The sequence below is a fragment of the Panulirus ornatus genome, chromosome 46 (genome assembly GCF_036320965.1).
Source record: "Panulirus ornatus isolate Po-2019 chromosome 46, ASM3632096v1, whole genome shotgun sequence".
NCBI classification, from domain to species: domain Eukaryota; kingdom Metazoa; phylum Arthropoda; class Malacostraca; order Decapoda; family Palinuridae; genus Panulirus; species Panulirus ornatus.
Window position 1 is genome coordinate 7,109,228 of NC_092269.1, and position 19,479 is coordinate 7,128,706.

The 19,479-nt window shown below is 46.7% G+C and overlaps 1 protein-coding gene across 2 annotated transcripts in view; it reads left to right on the plus strand.

The window, feature by feature from the left end:
• The window catches only part of Drat (Death resistor Adh domain containing target), an 85,864-nt gene that overhangs the window by 9,098 nt on the left and 57,287 nt on the right, over window positions 1–19,479 (plus strand). The window contains exon 1 of one of the 2 annotated variants that reach the window (XM_071688747.1): window positions 18,733–19,144. The exons of the other annotated variant lie outside the window; for it this stretch is intronic. Coding sequence (XP_071544848.1) covers window positions 19,101–19,144 — 44 coding nt within the window. The 5' untranslated portion in view covers window positions 18,733–19,100. Of the gene's footprint in view, window positions 1–18,732; window positions 19,145–19,479 lie in introns of those variants that run through there. 2 annotated transcript variants of the gene reach the window in all.

The window sequence follows — 19,479 nt, forward strand, 5'->3', positions numbered from 1 at the left end:
CGGGGTGGGGCTGGCTCGGGTTCGAATCCTGGGCGCGGCAATTAGCCTACACTGAACCCAGATGTTCATCCTCACCACAGGGTTAGTCGATAAATGGGCTTATATTTTGGTGTGCTTACGTGTATATACACACACACACACATGAAACACGTAGTATATTATTTACAATAAGAGAGAGACGGGGAGGCATAAAAACTTCCCGAAACACACAGACAGACCTGAGACAACCTCTCATTATAGGTATGCTGGCGTGGTGAGGTGTATGATGAAGATCTTAGGTTTCCTCTGGGTAATGACACATCCTCTCAAAGGTCCTGTCCGTCATAACGGTCAGTCAAACCGGCAGTGGACGCGACCAAGCCCCCGCTTGCGATGCGCCTTTGTTCTGAAGAAGAATCCAACCCTCCCTCACTCTCAGCCGCGCTCGAAACAAACAAGAGAGTATTTCAAGACACCAACATTTTGAACGTGTGACTTTACATGTGAGGAAGGGAAATGTGTGTCATGGTGGCACATCGGTAACTGTAACTGACCATGACGGAATCACATACTGCTTTGAGTCGAGCCAGCTTTGTGTATGAGTGGTAATAAGATGATCTTGATGAAGACATTCACTTGGCCAAATCGTCTCAACTAGCACAGAAAAAAAAAAAATATATCGGAACAAACAAAGGCAAGTGGAAGCAGGTAGAAAAGGCTTAGGCTAACACGTCCTTCCATCGAGTGACCTGCAGTGAAACTATTCTTTGTTCTACGTATGTGCTTAATAGAATATTGCATTCCTTTATCACACTGAAGTGTGATCCTTATGAGACTCCATTCCCCACATTCTGCCAGGAGGATGGTGAGAAGCAGGGCGGGAGGAAGCAAGCCTAGGTGAGTAGGGCGGGAGGAAGCAAGCCTAGGTGAGCAGGGCGGGAGGAAGCAAGCCTAGGTGAGCAGGGCGGGAGGAAGCAAGCCTAGGTGAGCAGGGCGGGAGGAAGCAAGCCTAGGTGAGCAGGGCGGGAGGAAGCAAGCCTAGGTGAGCAGGGCAGGAGGAAGCAAGCCTAGGTGAGCAGGGCAGGAGGAAGCAAGCCTAGGTGAGTAGGGCGGGAGAAGCAAGCCTAGGTGAGTAGGGCGGAGGAAGCAAGCCTAGGTGAGTAGGCGGAGAAGCAAGCCTAGGTGAGTAGGGCGGGAGGAAGCAAGCCTAGGTGAGTAGGCGGGAGGATGCAAGCCTAGGTGAGTAGGGCGGGAGGAAGCAAGCATAGGTGAGTAGGACGGGAGGAAGCAAGCCTAGGTCGTGCGATGCCGCCCACAGTCAACAGCCTTTCTGCTTATAAAACGAGTCTGCTGCACGACAGAGAGCGGTGTGTGTGTGAGCAGCACGGCGGAAAGACGCGTATTTAATTAATGCCCGACCGTCCCTGATGCTTGCTAGGCAACCACATCAGCCACTAGTGCAGTCACTCACCCTCCACATCAACTGCGAGGACCAGAGCTGTTGTCTAACCTGACCTGTAGTGAAGGTGTGGTGACTAGTGGGTAGATGAAGGGAAGGGAGGTCAGAGGGAGAGACACGTCGCCACAAACCATATTACAAGGGAAGTTTTACTGCTTTTCATTTGCTTTCGTGGTGCAGTGGTTAGCGTTACTAGGTCCCTGAGTCAACACGGGCCTTCCCCGAGGTCCGACTTGAGCGGGTTCAAATCCACGGTATGACGGCGGTGCCCACAATCAACCCCAGCTGTTTATGCTCCCCTTACGACTGGTCGAGAAATGAGCTCCGGGTTAAAGCTGGAGTGTTTGTAAACATGCAAAATAAACCTAATGTCCTTGTGTACCATGTTGAAAGACGGGACAACACATAAATCTCTCTCTCCCAGTAACGCACAAGTGGTAATTCCACACACACACACACACACACACACACGGCAGCAGCATGGAAAAGGTTAAGGGGGGGGGGTGTCATGGATGTGCCAACACTGAAAGAAAAGAAAGGCGATCTCCGAAGTTCATATGATGGGTTACGTGCACAACGACTCCCACGGTGAGCGCGCCGCCCGTCGTCCAGATCGACAGCGACGGTGAAGTAGACGTGTCTGGGTGACTGGGCCTCGAGGTGGAGAGAGGTATGAGCCAGGACGTAGCGAGGAGGTGATCGTGTGGACACAGACGCTGTGTGCGTGACGCGACGCTCAGCAGCGGACGACGGTCACGATACTGAGGAGTCGTCCCGTGAAGCAAACTTGCTTCAGACACTCACCATGATGACCTCCCCAAGGATGGAGGCAGGGCGCAATCGTAACCAGGAAGAGGAGGACGAAGACACTTGTGAAAGAGAATATTCCACTGAACCATCAACACGTCTCTCCATAACGTACATTACGACCTGCCACACAGGGTCGTGAGCCAGACCCCAACCCTCAGGCCTCGTTCGTCGAATGATCAGAGATCTGTGCCAGTAGCAGCAGTCAATCTACTGTGCACACCATCCGGGCTCATCCTGTGAGCAGTGACCCACAAGGATTACAGAGGTCTTCCTCACACTTCAATGGACAGATTCCATTCTCATTAACAGTTACTGGTTAATTACATAAGCTATATTACGTAGTTATATCTTGTTATTAACAATATGATGTTGTGACATTTTCCTGTTGGGTTTGTTTCGACATATCCCTGAAAAGCTCTGTTTTCTTTTCCACATTCTACGTCACAGAGATGTGGTATGTGTCCAACCGTTTGGCCATAAGATTTACAATTCTTACGATTAACATCTCCAGATAAGCCAAAGCAGCAGTAGCACTAAGAGACGTAGTCTTGCAATCACATAACATCAGTGTCTTCGGTAACGATCTTGTGGTGGTGGTGGTCAGAGCATCCAACCCCCCCACACACACACACAAAGGCAATGTACCAACATAGTTTTGTGATATCACTAAACTGTTGAGCAATGTTCTTGCTGGCCACATTATTTTCAAGTTGCTTTGATCTGCCTTATAAAGTCACGTATTTCTTTACACCGAGTCTGCACAACGTGTTTGGGAACTGTGTTCACCAGCAAATGTTCACCTGTTCCTTCAGTCATGTCCCCTTCATCATCATCATCATCATCATCATCATCATCATTATTATCATCATCATTATCATGACTGTGTGAACCACCACAGTCCTGACCATGATGTACGTCATTGTTTATCTTTACCTAACAGAGAAGCACTGTATGTTTTGGCCTATATGTACGTAATGAAAACAAATGTGAAATATGATGAACAATCATTATGAACGTCATCATAACTGAACACTGAAATAATTTTTCGTGAATGACATTACGAGCATAAAAAATTGTAGGTTAGTTCAATATTTACGGTTTATGGTAGATTCGTAAAATGTCAACTCTCGTAATCAAGGATGTAATGTACAGTTTGGTCATTTTCACCCGGATGATTGGCTAGTCATCCCAAAAATGTTATAATAAGTGTGACAAAATATTAACAGAGTGACCGCTGCATCCATGTGCATTTTATTCTTCTACGCGATGAAGCTTACATGGCGAATGACACCTTGTTACAAACAGCTGCTTCACATTATAATTTTGAATTGGGATGTCTTAAAAGCGTTGGTTCATATTCTTGTATTCTTATAGGAGAAAAATACGAAGAGACGGCAATTAAGATTGAGATTACAAATGGTAAAATTTCAACTCAGTCGAACTTCATCATCCTCATTAAAACACCATTACACTTCATTTGTCCTTAACTGCAAGAAATGCTGTCTGGATTAATAGTTTATATTGTACCCAGGATGTGTCATCTTTCCCATCCGTGGCTCAAGAGCGCCCGTTTCCCCCCTCCCATCCCACCCCTTCAGCAAATCTTATCATTAGAGATAACGATATGAGAGGCCGCCCAGCTTGTGCTGATATGGTATCTACGCCCGGTGACCGACTCTTCGTCAACCATCAGTGCGAACAACACACAAGTGAAGGCAACGCCACACACACACACTACGCAGCAACATTGTGAAGGGGGGGGGGGGGGGTCATTGTCCTCAAGCGGTAAAGTGAGATGAATGTAGCGACAGATTCTGGGTCGCCCAAGGTGTGTGTGTGTGTGTTTATCACAGCTTAAATCATCGGCTGCACAAACGGTGTGACACCTTGAGAACACGACTACGCCACATGTACACCCTCTCCTCCATACCCTCTCCGAATACCGCTGTGGAGACTACAGATTATAATTTTACGACAACTACGTAGATGGCGTGTACCATCTTGATCAAAGAGATCCACCCCATTTAACAACTCGCTTCCCCCCATTTTTCATATATGTTTGTACAGAATGAATTACTCTTACTGCCCTAAGTTCAAGCATCTTTATCCGGTACAATATGAATTTATTTCAATATCTGATCACCGGTATTGCACAAGCTATTGCCACTTCATCACCCAATCAACTCTCGCTGTGGGTCTTCCCCAACAGCTCCCTCCCTGTATACAGAGCCACACGTAAATGTTTACACGAACCGCGTCATCACACATTCCAGGCAAGCATCACGGCTAACTTAGCCTCACAGTCAGCCTGCCTCTATGATTAACCTCGCCTTATGGCTTGTCTAAATGAAAAAAAAAATACTTAAACTCTGTATGTATGTGGCCCACTTAGAGACACCCGTTGTGTCTGTGGACCACCATCAGCATATATCCAATATCATATCGGGTCTGAAACCACAGTCAAGAACACACCTTTACTTGTGACAGTTCCGATGGTAAATCATTTATTCATTTTCATCCAGTGGACCACTGGTAAATGAGCCATGGAACACGGGTTAAGAACCCCTGGTCTATGATGAGGGGTTATCCTAGAATTACGATCGCCCTAAATTACTGTTAATTTGGCATTATCGACAGCCTAGCCCTACTTACCCAAGCCTTACGATTATTATTATTTTTTTTTATACGGGTAGCTCCAGTCACGAACGAACGTCCAAATCTAGGCCGAATCTTAACTGAAATATAGATGGATTAGTGAAGGGGAAAAAAGACAAGAGAAAGTATTTACGAATTCTGGAGGAAGTGTAAAACCTGGTTGGTTTTTTTTTTCTTTCTTTTTTCCTATGTCAAGTCATAGTTGTTGAAAAAGGCTTGAGAAAGGAGGCACTTCCAAAGCTTCGAGGTAAAGGGAAAGAAACAGTTGTCAAAATGGCCCACCCTTGAGTTACCAAAGGCCACACAGTAATCGTGTGACGCAGCAGCCGGCCGAGTATTAGCTGCATGGTTAACTTAGTGGTACGTCTAACGAACACTTACTGTTAACCTATCCTTATATTCAAGCAAGTCTTGCGGGTAACCAAGCCTTACAATTAACCTAGCATTGTGGTAATTAACCTATAAGCTGAAGGTTAAATTAGCCTTATGTTTAAGCAAGCCTTATGGTTAATCTAGCCTTAAATTGAGCCAAACCTTAACTTATTATCTATCTATTCATCTAGTATTCGTGCAACTGTGATGTGAATGATAATGTCACTATTATATTTACTTAATTTGATTAATGAAATTAAATTCTAAAATGGGACATAAAACTAAGAAAGTCAAACGGTGTTTTGCAAGGAACCAGATGAACTTTCACTACATATACCTACACTTATTCAGCTGTCATTACTTCCAATGAATCATTGTTATCATTATGATCATTATCATCACTGTCAACTACATCCAGATTGTGTAGCCTATAGTGTGACTCACGACGGCGAAATTTCCATCTTGAGACACGACGTACGACAGCCCTACACACGTCTGGCAGCTGTGTCTGGGTTGTGCTAAGCAGCAACACGCACGACAACTTGTGTCACAACCTTCACATCACTCGCTGCTCTCGAAGTCAATATTCGTCACCATACAATATTTTCATAGTGTCACATCACCATACAATATTTTCATAATGTCATATTTCTTGTGTAATTCATTTATCTCTCTTATTTTTTTCTGTTCGTAATAGATAATGAAAAACGAATAACATTCCATAAACTGTTAGGTTCAAGGAAACCACTTACCCTAATGTTCCACAATGTTTTTATACATGATTTAGTTCTGGCGGGTTAGATGATTGACAAGATGGTCTCCACACTTGATGATTCAACTTTACCATTAGTTTATACGTCAATGAAAAAAAAAAAAAAAGGATATTGTTATTAACAGATTTAGAATACATCCAACTAGGAATAATTTACATATATCGAAAAGATTAAAATAAGTAAGATAAGCGAGATATTGCCTGGTTAGTTCTTGGGAAAAATAATATACATACTGCTTATGATACTAGCTGATCGGAATAGGTTCTGGCTGGCAACTGCTGAGGATACACAAGATCGAAGAGAGGCTTCTGCTGGAGGAAGAGGAGGAGGAGGAGGAAGACGAAGTGTTGCAGACGATTTCTGCCGAGAGAACGCGCGGAACATGGCGTCAAGGAGGTTCGAAAGAACAAATATGTGGTGTGAGACCGACATCTTGTTCAGAACAGTGTGGCACCACCTCTTGAACTGTCTTCAGGCCTGTCGTCTGTGTGTCTGCATGTACGAGATATAATCCGAGGAGCGCTACTGCATGAGGATGAGAAACAGCAGAGATGTGAGAAGAGAACGTCTCCTGTACATAGAGACATGAGTATTGACGACTGAGGACGGTAGGTTTGTGGAGATGGGCCGCTACATAACCTCGTGTGCTGGGGATCAACACCAATGAGTGCGACACACACGAGGGGAGGTGAGGGAGAGTATTATGTCAGGCTGACTTTACTGGGGAGGGTGTGGCAATGGTCAGGGTCCAAAGTGATTACGAAGATAGAACCGAACCTCGGACGCTCACGTCTGAGACGAGGTGAACTAGAGACCCGGCTGGCTAAGGAGAATGATACATATTGACGCCACTTCGGAAAAAAAAAAAGGTAGCATACACTTCCTTCTCAGTGTGTACTATTTGGTTGTGTTTCTTACTGACGTTATGAGTGAAACATGGGTGGTTTGGTTTGTGACCCGGAGCAAGCTATGTGGAGGAGGGATCGATCCCGGGAGACAAAGACGGGGATGGAACAGAACCAGCCAGCCAGCTAGCCTCCTCAGAGGCAGTCGTGCGCCACACATCTGGCTGCATGGATAAGTCTCACGTTCGTCATGTACACAGTCTTTATGGTCGTCAGGCAAGGCACTGGATCGAACTATAAAGCAAACTGTTCTGTATTGACAAATATCCTTCCACATCAGGAGTAACAGAGACACCGTCTCAATGCTGGATCTCAAAGTTTATCTCATAATAAAAAAATGAGGGAGTGCAAGTGTTTGGTGATGATACATGATCTATGGACCTTCCCTCTACCTTCTGACTTTCAAATAAAACTTTCCTTCAGGCATATTAGTCCTGCAAGGTATTTTTTTTTTTCTACCTGTTTCCCGTCCGGCGTCTTGCTGGAGGGAGTGGAAGGTGGGAAAAGAGCCTTTTGCTTTGCTCTACTTTTCTACGACCACTTTTAAGGGGAACCACTTCCCTTTCAGAAGTGTTGAGGTCAGACCACCTCGCTTGGACCTTACGTGGTCTGTACATTTATGTAACCCTCCCACTCTCCGCCTTACATCCGTCTCTCGTAATTGAGAAGCAACATCACAGGCGCTAGTGTCGACCTTGACTCTCCCATACACACACACACATCACGACCTCAAGGTTGACCATCAAGTATCGCACGGTCGAGGTTCACATGACACAAACTCTGAACGAAAATAATGGCAGAACCTCGTAATCTGTTTACATACAAGGCACGTCGTACCAGCCTCGTCTTTCCATCCTGGTAACATTAGCTATTAATGTACAGCCACGTTCATCGTCCTTAACGAAGGGAATGGTTAATGGGCGTTGATTAAAGCCAATGGACGCCTACCACAGGCAGAGGCAGGGGATAAATTTGATGATGAAGCCGCGGCCCAGCACGAAGACAGCTACCATGATGGGGAACTGACATGCGAACCTCCAACCGGTTACCACAAGCCCCACACCTGCGCCAGGTTACAGGCACCATACCAATGTATCAGGTTAAAGGCACCACACTATCGTGCCAGGTTACAGGCAACGCATTGGAGTGTTAGGTTACAGACCACACTGCTGTGTCAGGTTACAGGCACCATACCAGTGTGTCAGGTTACAGGCACGTCACCAATACATTTAAATCTCCCGTGCAAGCCAGGATGCTTGGTAATACACCACACCACCAGACACACCACAATCAGACAACGAATCTCACTTACTCTCACACTAGTCGCTGTCACACTAGTTCGCTCTACATCTGCATATTTCCACACCAATACAACACTTGAGGTCCTTTCACCATGTGGTGTATTCTACAACAACACAACATGTGAGGTCTGCTCAACATGTGCTGTATCCTACACACACACACACACACACACACACACACACACACACACACACACACAATCCGTGCCTGAAAATTCAGCTCCCTCACCAACCTCCCAAGTCGGAGAGTGTCAAATGCTTTCAGGCTGTCCAGATATGTAAATGATCCACCCTATCTTCTCTATTGTCAAAACTGGAGGCCACTTTGTCGTACAGTCCGAGAGATTTGTTACAAGCGTCACCCTTCCCCGAGTCGTCGCTGTCGCGTCTCTAGCCTAAGTTCCTGCTCACCAGGTGGCCATCAATCGCTGTCACAATATCTTTTCCAGTATCTGGCACACCACACTCGTCAGAGAGACTCGTCTGTTGGTCTGTGTAACACCCCGGCCTCCCTTAGGTGTGACGTGTGTGTGTGTGTGTGTGTGTGTGTGTGTGTGTGTGTGTGATCAGAACTACCACGTCAGTCTTAGGTCGTACTCAAGGTCCGTACCGTCGTGCTCTCAGGATCGTCACCACAACACAACACAACACAACACCCTCGCTGATCATCCTATCAAATTTCATCATTGCAAGATTACCCAGCACTGAGCGTGGCCACCACCCGTTACACCCCTGCTTGCGGCGTAGTGAGAGAGAGAGAGAGAGAGAGAGAGAGAGAGAGAGAGAGAGAGAGAGAGAGAGAGAGAGAGAGAGAGAGAGAGAGAGACTGTACGCAGGGGTACATACATTTACCAGCTTAAATGAATATCATAAAGACGACTACACGAAATCTTAACACCAGATTTGTATTCAGCATGAAAATACTTATTATAATGAATTTTTAGAGGAAATCTATTTATTTTTTTGAGAAAAAAGCTTCTATATTACGCCTCCTAACAGGGAGCTAATAATAAACAGACTACCAAGTGGAACACCTGCAAGTTGAGTCTGTTCTGCTTGGTTTCGATATGGGCAACAAACTGGGTACATCTCGCGCACCCCACCCCCTCTCCCTCTTGCTACAAAACGCAAAACCAATTGACAATTTATATATATATATATATAATATATATAATATATAAATATATATATATATATATATATTATATATATATATATATAAATTATTAAGTAGTATATCAAAGATATTACAGGTCTATTAGCATATATCTTTCACCGCTCTTCACTGGTCTGGATGTTCCTCGAGTCTTTCACTGCCGATGCACTGTTCTAAAACTTAAACACACACACACACACACACACTGCACTGCCCGCACACTGTCCTGACACTACGCTGCTGGCACTACACTGCCCGTACACTGTCCTGGCACTAGGGATCCGGTGCTACACTGCCCCTACGCCATTGAGGCACTGCGGGGCCGGCCCTACACTGGAGCGGAAGGATTAAGGGAAGCATCAGCAGCGTGGCTGTCTCTGCAGCTGAGCTCAGCACATACCACACACACACACACACACACACACACACACACACACACACACACACGGGTGTGTTCAGTCAGCAGCACATCCGTGCCAGGCCACATCCTGCCCAGATCACACACCACTCCCACTTGTTTCACTTTCCCTCACTCACTGTTCACTGTCCTCACTTATCACCGCACACTCACTGTTCACTGTCCTGTCACCACACACTCACTGTTGACTGTCTTCACTATCACCACACACTCACTGTTCACTGCCCCTCACATCAATCCCCCTTTACACCCCATTTTCCACTCTGCCCACCACCACGGTACTCACCCCCGCTACACACAGCCCATACCATCAACACGTGACTAAAAGAACACGGAAGTGTTAATGGCCACAACAAAACGGTCCTTATTATTCCCAATTTCTTTTCAGGTAAAACTTATCTTTCCCCATCTTGTGTACACGACACACCTCATGCATGACGCATGAAGGAAACCCCGACCAAGGGGGACATTTAAACCCCGGGACCCTGGGTGACGAGGGACTCACCCTTTTTTGGCCTGACCATTAAAGGATATAAGGTCAAAGGCTAAGGCCATCTTAGCCAAGGTGGTCACACCATCACAGCGTAGCCATGGCGAGGGTGGTTGTCGTACCATCGTGCTCAAGTAAATGCTCAAGGATACATGAAGATGGACCTCGAGGTGGCCACGGGGGTCCTCCTCGACAAAGACACTCAGTTAAGACCATCCCTCTCCCATCACAGGGTTAATTCAGATAATCAAAATAAGCATTTCCAACATTTTCCATTTCAGTGCCACTTTGCCCTAACTACGAAACCACAATGAAAGTTAGAATTAATACGTAAAATAACTCAAACAAAACAAAGAATGTATATATATTTCTTTTTTGGGGGGGGGCCCTCCGGGGGGGGGGGGCCCCCTCATTAAGTGAAGGAACCCCAAGGGACGGGGTTTGGCCAAATGAGTTTGCCACACTTTTGGGCCCAAAGGGAAGGTAGTCTAAAAACCCCCTGGGAGCTGTGTTGCAGCGGCGCCCGGCTACCGGCCGTGACTTCGATGTCTCCCCGCTACCGACCACCACTTCGATGTTCCCCTCGACCCCCACCATCACCACACAACCTGGAACTACAGAGAGATAAGCAGCTCTCCTTCAGCTCACTTCCACTCCACCAACGCAACATGCCGGGTTTCGAGGTCCCTGCCACCCTCATAACAACGGCAAATTACGTTGAAAAAAGAGAAAAAAAAAACTTAAGCGTTATAACTAACATTGATTTGGAAATCTTGAGTGAGGCCGAAGGCTGCAAGCCTTCATCCATCCTCACAACGTCTGCACCAACTTTAACACACACTCATAAAATGGGCGCCAGACCCCACCAGCGGGTTCCCAATCTTTGAACGACTGAGTTCGGTCGACTCTCAACCGTGGAACTCAGGGTCTGCCGTACACACACCAACACAGTGATGGAAAGAGGCAGAGAGCAATATACCCTCCACCTGCAACCCAGTGAGGGCAGAGAGAATGGCTAAAAAAAAGATTGAAAAAGGAAAGACCAAAGAAAAATCTTAAAAAGAGTTGTTGAGGAAGTAGAAAGGAATACCAATCAGAAAAAATGTCCCGTCATACCGGTTACAACAGGCATGTGAGAGTACAGCCAGGGAAACACATCACAACGGCTCATCTTCGAGTTACCAACGGCCACAATGTCATCATGCGACGCACTGGTTTGGTCAAAGTATTAACGTGAGTCTAGCTAAAGGTTAGGGGCACACAAGCAGCCAGCACTGGCGAGTACGTATCGAGTTTTATCTGTAGACCAGAGGAAAAGAGAAACGTAAAGGGTAAGTAGGTTAAGTTTGGAGGTCAAAATGGGAGAGTTAAACTGGAGTCGTCCAGGATCGACTATTGTGTACCGCCAGCTGGAACCACTTCTGATATGACAGTAGTTCTATACACAAGGACGAATCAGTCCTTGTGTGCTATCGAACTCCGTACAAAGAAGTATTAGCCCCACCGAATCCTCATATCTGTAACTTCTTCAATCTGTAACATTTGAGGTCATTCGATGCGTCAACCTTCACTGTCCACATTCACTCTTCGTATACAATACATTTACAAAGTTTACAATTATTTACTTCATGATTATTTTTTTCCACATTTTCTGGGTCTTCCAGCACGTGTAGAACTCCCTGACTGTACACGACCATGGTAATGCAATTTAGGATGTACTTTTCCCCTCTCTGAAGTTGACGTGCTTCCCCCTTCTCATGTAACCCGACCAACTCCAATCCTCTTTACTCCTCATCCTTACAAACAAGGTCACTACGTCCTTCCTTGACGCCCGCTGACTGGAGGCAAAACTTCCACATCCAAAGTTTGGCTCGTCTCTGCCTGAGCTGGTGATCCTCTGTCATAACTTCTACTCCGGAAGTCGATCATGGGTCCTCCGAATTTACCCACCTCCCTCCCTCCCTCCCTCCCTCCCTCATGAACACGACGGTACGATACTGGAACACGACGATACGATACTGGAACACGACGGTACGATTCTGGAACACGACGGTACGATACCGGAACACGACGGTACGATACTGAAACACGACGGTACGATACTGGAACACGACGGTACGATACTGGAACACGACGGTACGATACTGGAACACGACGGTACGATTCTGGAACACGACGGTACGATTCTGGAACACGACGGTACGATACTGAAACACGACGGTACGATACTGGAACACGACGGTACGATACTGGAACACGACGGTATGATACTGGAACACGACTGTACGATTCTGGAACACGACGGTACGTGCCTTTGAACACGACAGCACTTGCCCGAGTGGGCAAGCTCCTGAGCAATGATGACCTGCATATAGTTGACCTGACCTTTAAGGGCTGATTCAAATGCCACGAGTTACAAGACAGTACCCTTGTGATCCCTCATCCTTCCCCGACTTCCGTTCTCTCTCCCTCTGTGTGTGTGTGTGTGTGTGTGTGTGTGTGTGTGTGTGTGTGTGTGTGTGTGTCACCGTCAACATGGAGGGGTTCGAAATGTATGAGGATGGTACAGCGGAGTCAGAAAAAGAGACCTTACCTCACATACCCACACGTATCTCCTCCCCTCCTGCAGGTGTGGGAGGCCACCTGCAGGAGGTGTGGGAGGTCACCTGCAGGTGTGGGAGGCCACGTCAGGTCCTTCACCCACACGTATATCCTCCCCTCCTGCAGGAGGTGTGGGAGGCCACGTCAGGTCCTTCACCCACAAAAGGTGAGGGAGGGAAGGAGCCTCTGGCATGAAGCCACACCAAGACGTAGATAATACTCCACCCACAGGGAGGTGGGGGGGACGTCACGCGCTCACAGCGTGAAGATGAAAGAGAGCCACACCCGCCTCTCACTCGCCCCCCCCCCCCCACACACACACACACACACACACACCTCTCACTCTCACTCTCTCTCCCCAGAGAGGCAAACCGCGTCTACTCTCCAGCCTACACAACACACGGCACTGCGGACGAATCATAATGTTATTACATGCCGTGTTAGCTGAGCCAGTTATGTATGACAACCACGAACGCTCTCTCTCTCTCTCTCTCTCTCTCTCTCTCTCTCTCTCTCTATCTATCTATCTATCTATCTATCTATCTATCTATTATATATATATATATATATATAATATATATATATATATATATATATATATATATATATATATATATATATATATATATATACTGGTATCATAAATGTAATAGTAAACAATACGGGAAGCTCAGAATGCGCCTGAACATTGGGATGTCATAAGAGCCCTTCATGATACACAAATTGCCCACCATCACTGCTCAAGAATTTCCCTAAATATCAGAATAATATCAAAGTCCAAAACATCATCAGAGAACAAGACTCCACCTTATTGAATAACGCGTCGTGGTACGTCAAATGTAGGAGTTGGGGGGTGGGCGCAGCCGGGTCACAGCTGGCTGGCTTGGTCATGTACTACACCTCTGCCTGCCTCAGAAGACCTTATGCCATTACCAACACCACCAGTAACCGCCCCCCCCCCCCACACCCTCCTCCTCCGTAAGCCAAACCTGCACACACACACACACACACACACCTTAATCTTAAGCTCTTTTGTGAATTAATCAAACAAGCTACTCTGAAACGACATTAATGGTCGTAGTAGTGGTTGTAATCGTGGTAGTGGTTGTAGTGGTGGTTGTATTCGCAGTAGTAACATGTAGGACCATGAGACACCAGAGGGAGGGATGTAGGGTGTCAGGAAGCATCACTCAGCCACTTATCTGTATGATATGTACGTTATCCAACATGGCTGTTAGCGGAGGGGAAGTGGCAGGACGGGGGGAAAGGAGGGCTGTGAAATGGAACAGAGAGAAAGAGAGAGAGAGAGAGAGAGAGAGAGAGAGAGAGAGAGAGAGAGAGAGAGAGAGAGAGAGAGAGAGAGAGAGAGGTGAAGAATATACAGGTATATTGTAAGGGTTCTGTGTGTGTGTGTGTGTGTGGTGTGTGTGTGTGGTGTGTGTGTGTGTGTGTGTGCGTGTGTGTGTGCGTGTGTGGAAGTGAAAACATTTTATTTGCTTGTGCTCAATATATCCCCGGTTGACTTTATGTTGTGTGTGTGTGTGTGTGTGTGTGTGTGTGTGTGTGTGTGTGTGTGTGTGTGTGTGTGTGTAGTGTTGTTGTTTCTAGATGGTTCAGAAGGTAATTAGCATGGCTAGGTCAGGCGTTGTTCCATGTGTACCTGGATGGCTGGCTGGTCGTCGTGATGCACTGAAGCTGTGAGGGAAGCAAGGGTGTTCGTAGACCTGCCACCACCACAAGCAGCCACCACGACGGGAACCAGTGGTGTGTTGTTGTTTGTGTTCCTCTGTATCCCAGGTCTGTACTGCTCTGTCCAGGGGTTTGTATATGTGTGTATAGCGTGTGTGTGTCACCGTTGTCGTCAAGCCACACTGTCTGTGCTGCAACACTGTAGTTCACACAGCCTCATCTTACACCCACAAGAACATCAACATGTGTGGACCTGGACGTGAGGTGTGTTGGCCCGGGACAGTGGACCTGGACGTGAGGTGTGTTGGCCCGGGACAGTGGACCTGGACGTGAGGTGTGTTGGCCCGGGACAGTGGACCTGGACGTGAGGTGTGTTGGCCCGGGACAGTGGACTTGGACGTGAGGTGTGTTGGTCCGGGACAGTGAACCTGGACGTGAGGTGTGTTGGCCCGGGACAGTGGACCTGGACGTGAGGTGTGTTGGCCCGGGACAGTGGACCTGGACGTGAGGTGTGTTGGCCCGGGACAGTGGACCTGGACGTGAGGTGGTGGCCCGGGACAGTGGACCTGGACGTGTTTCTTCTTTCCCCAGCGGCAGTATAGCGAACTGGTTCATGGTAAAATTGTATAGTTATTCACTCCTTTTCGTCTCTTGTTTCGTCTGCTCTGCCCGAGGTGGTGGCTGCTGCATAAGTACGTGGGTTAAGATTTCTATTTGCGCTGCGTCATTTGCGTAGATCCAAGCTCACGTTCTCCCCGTGCAACCTCCTCCCACCGCCACAAACCACAGTCCCTCCCTCACCGCCTCTCCTCCTCCCTCCCTCCCACAGTGAGCGGCCCGGCCGGCCGCCCACCAGACGTTCACACAACACAAAGCTTCCCCTCACTGCTGCCCACTCCGCCATTGTTCCAGACCTACATCTTGCTTCGTTGTGGTTTTCTAAAGCATTTCCCGTTTTCTTTAAAGATAAACTATTCTAACTGAGACGCGAAATGCGAAGACGCAGGAGAATAATGTGCAAGTATGGTATCACTCACGTCCAGACCAGCTCAGTCTACTCCCGTGTCCCATTTCGAGATTTCACTCTCTGTTTGAGATCTGACAAATGGTGTTGATATTCATGAAATGTTTTCAATACCGATGAAAATCTTTGTTTTCTTTACCGACCTCAAACATTATTTCTGTTCTGAGTTTTAGATTGTAAATCAAGATGTGAAATCCATTAACTGATACAATTTCTCTTGATGCAAGATCAGCTGGACTACGTGAACGACATGTTTCTGACAATCCATTGTACTTCAAAAAACATAATTCATTTCATACGTTGTGTTCTTCCTTACTCCAGTAATGTACTATATATAATCCCTTAAGCACCACGGTAAAACCCTTAAGAGATGATAGCATGGCGTTTGACCTGGTCCCTGTCAGGTCAAAGGTCGTTGTATCATAACCTAGGGTGATTTGTATGGACTGATGTGCTCAAACTCAGTAACCCCTCCATTACGCAAACCTTCCCACCATGAAAGAAAACGGCGAACTGATCATTGGAGCGAAGCTTCCGGTGGAAGGTAATGAAGATGCCAATTCAAATTACGATGTCGTCATTAATATCATGTACAGGGAAGTTGACCAAATTGGATTTGTATTCCTAGAGTAATTAAGATGACTACTAAAGTTTTAACTTGCTTAAAAATCATGACACTCAGTGGTGTAAGGACCACTCTGGAAATGAGTGTTTGTAAACATATCAAATGTGTAATCCTTGCTGAAAACTGGTATTATAAACACACTTACAAGCTCGTTATATTGTCGACGTAACCTGGCTACAAAGATCTACAAAATAATTATAATGAGGAACCTAAATCGAAGGCGTCAATAAACGAATCCATAATTTTCTTATTAAATAATATAAATGAAATAACATACGAGAACCCCAGGCACCCGAGATGACCACAATGAGTGGAGACGTCTGTTATACTACACAGTTACTTACAGACGTACGAATGACGGGGTGAGGCCAGGTGACAAGGCCTCCACAACGTCCCTGGCGGGGGCCAACATGCCGGCTGGCCACGGTGGTGTTACGGTCGTGGGAGTGAGGGAGGCCAGCCAGCTGAGCGTGCGTGGCCAGCCCTCACAGGGTTGGACACGGTCCTTACCTCACGCCGACATACTGCTTGACACTAGGACATCTCACCACCATTTTTTTTTTGTTTTGTTTACTCACTGCAGCGGTTAGAAACAATGACTAACTGTACTGTGTTTGTATTATGTTAGCCAGTCACCATACGCTACCTAACCTAACCTTACCAGGGGCGTGTTATGCTGCGTGAGAGATACATTATACGACAAACCACCACAAACCAAGTCAGGTTGTTGGAAAATATAACAAGAAAACAATGAAAAGCTACCACAAAGATACACATCTCACGCAAGAAAATTTAGTAACAAAACAATGACAAAATCCCACAATGCAAGTTTGGTTACGATGGAAAACCTAACCAGCAAACAAAACTAACATAGATCAAGTTTCTCATTGGTCAGTGTTGTTCCGCACTGAATGGTTAAGCTGGCCGCTGACGTAGGGTCCTGCAGACGAGCAGGAGGGAAATGCGTCTCCCACCATTCGCCAGCGTCCACTCACGCACGTTCACCGACCGACATTAATGCACTGCTCCCACTGGTGGTCAACCTTGTACATACATACATACATACACACACCACCATCACACGAAAAAACGAACCAAACCGTGGTTAAACATATCGTACGTGATCCAGTATTATGATGAACCTATGAGACCTTCACGTGTGCATATGTACAATAGTTATCAAACAAGTGTTGCTGTAGCAAGCTCATGTAATGAGCAGAGGATTCCACGGGAAAATAAGTTCCATGACGTGTCAGCTCATGGCGCCATCCACCATCTTCCATATGATCCTCTCTCTCTCTCTCTCTCTCTCTCTCTCCTCTCTCTCTCTCTCTCTCTTCTCTCTCTCTCTCTCTCTCTCATGTGGAGTAAACCAGTAAAGTGTTACGAGTGGTCTTTGGAATTACCGCCACAAGTTTGAAAAGACTTGCATACATGGCGGAACTGCAACCGACGAACTCGTTTTCCTAGCGTAAGATGGATGCGCTCCGGTGTAGGCTGGCCGTGTAAGGCATTAAAAAAAGCGTGCGTAAATACACATGTACAGAGACAACAGATTCATAAGAGTCACTGTATACAGTTCAAGTGTTTATGGCAGTGTTGGGTGACTGTTTACCACTGTGTAATATAAGATGGCCGACCCCCGTGGCTAGAGGATGACAATTCCTCAGAGGCTACCTACGTACGCGGTGGGTTATAGGGTACGTCGTCCGTGCGCCAAGGTATATATACGCTTTACGCAAGGAAAAGGCGTATGTAGTAACCAGGTCACGAGGTAACTCAGCCAGTGCATGGACATGAATCAAGTGATATAAAAAAAATTAATTCCTCACGTACCTACAGTAACATTCTATCTTTATAAACACACTCCCTGGAAACACTTGAACATATCTGTGATATTACCAAAGTTGATGTCTTTTGAGACAAACAAATGAGAAACGAAATATGGCCATGTATGTAACTTTGTTCATTCTTAGCAGCGGGGTGTATATACATGGGTCCGGTGAGTGGGAGGGGGTGTTAAGCTGTTACTATGTCACATGATAAAACTGTTCATTGTTTCTGCTGCTCAGACATACGGACAGGTAGGTAGATAGGTAGGAAGGTTGAGTTTAGCAAGCAAGTTTCCCCTTAGCTGCCCCCACCTTCACTGCGTCTCCTCCTACTCAAAGTCACCTACGATAACCTTCACCTAATCAATAACCATGGGTACACTTCCCTGCTCCTCCCGGATACACTAATCCCTCACCTATGTCCGGGGCTACAGTATAACGTCCGTATTTATATACATATATATATATTTTACAATATAACAAGAAAGGTGGTTAGTTTCATAATGTTTCGGCAGACCGGCGTCGACCTCTTCGTCCTTCGCGATTGATCAATACGAGTGAGCATGTGACCAGTGTGTGCGCGCTGTTGCCACACTTCCAACCTGTGCATGATTTCACACCTTCCACTGATAAAAGCTGAGTGAGCCGCTACCACTGGCGGCCGATGTTATCACCTTGGCGGTTGTGACCTTCCTGGTATATTCTAGTGTACTCCAGGCCGACGGAGTGGCAGGATCGGATTCCCAAACAAACAATTGCGTCCTGTATTCCAGCCTGGAACCAGCTGGTTTCTCACGTTTTCAGTGTCGGACGCGACAGTATATGAGTCACACAGTGTCGGGACTGACGCTCCCTCCCGCTACAGGTCTTGGTTATAACAGTGCTTGTAAGCTTGTGTGTCTCCTGCTGAGAGAGGAAGCCGGCGAGGGACTGACGCGTGCGGCCAGCCACAAACAACAGTCGAGCAGTAACACACACACAGTGGGCGTGTGTCAGGAACCACGTTAGGAGATGCCCGTCATAACCAAGATGGAAGAGAAGGACCAGGCTGGGGAGTAAGTTGTACACCTTGGTTATCATGTCACTATGGCAACACTCCCTCATCTCTCCCCTGCCTCCCGGGGGGGAAGGGGAATACCCCTGACCATTGCTCGCCCTCAGTGTTCATCAAAATCTCAAATTTTCATGTATTTTCTCATCTCAGTGTTTTCATGACGAGTAACTGGGGCTGGTAGTCCTCACGTAGTGTACCATGGGTGTGTCAACGCTGTGTCTCATGGTAAGATGTGTCACGCTGTGTGTCATGGTAAGATGTGTCACGCTGTGTGTCATGGTAAGATGTGTCAAGGCTGTGTGTCATGGTAAGATCCTTCTGTGTCAACGCTGTCGT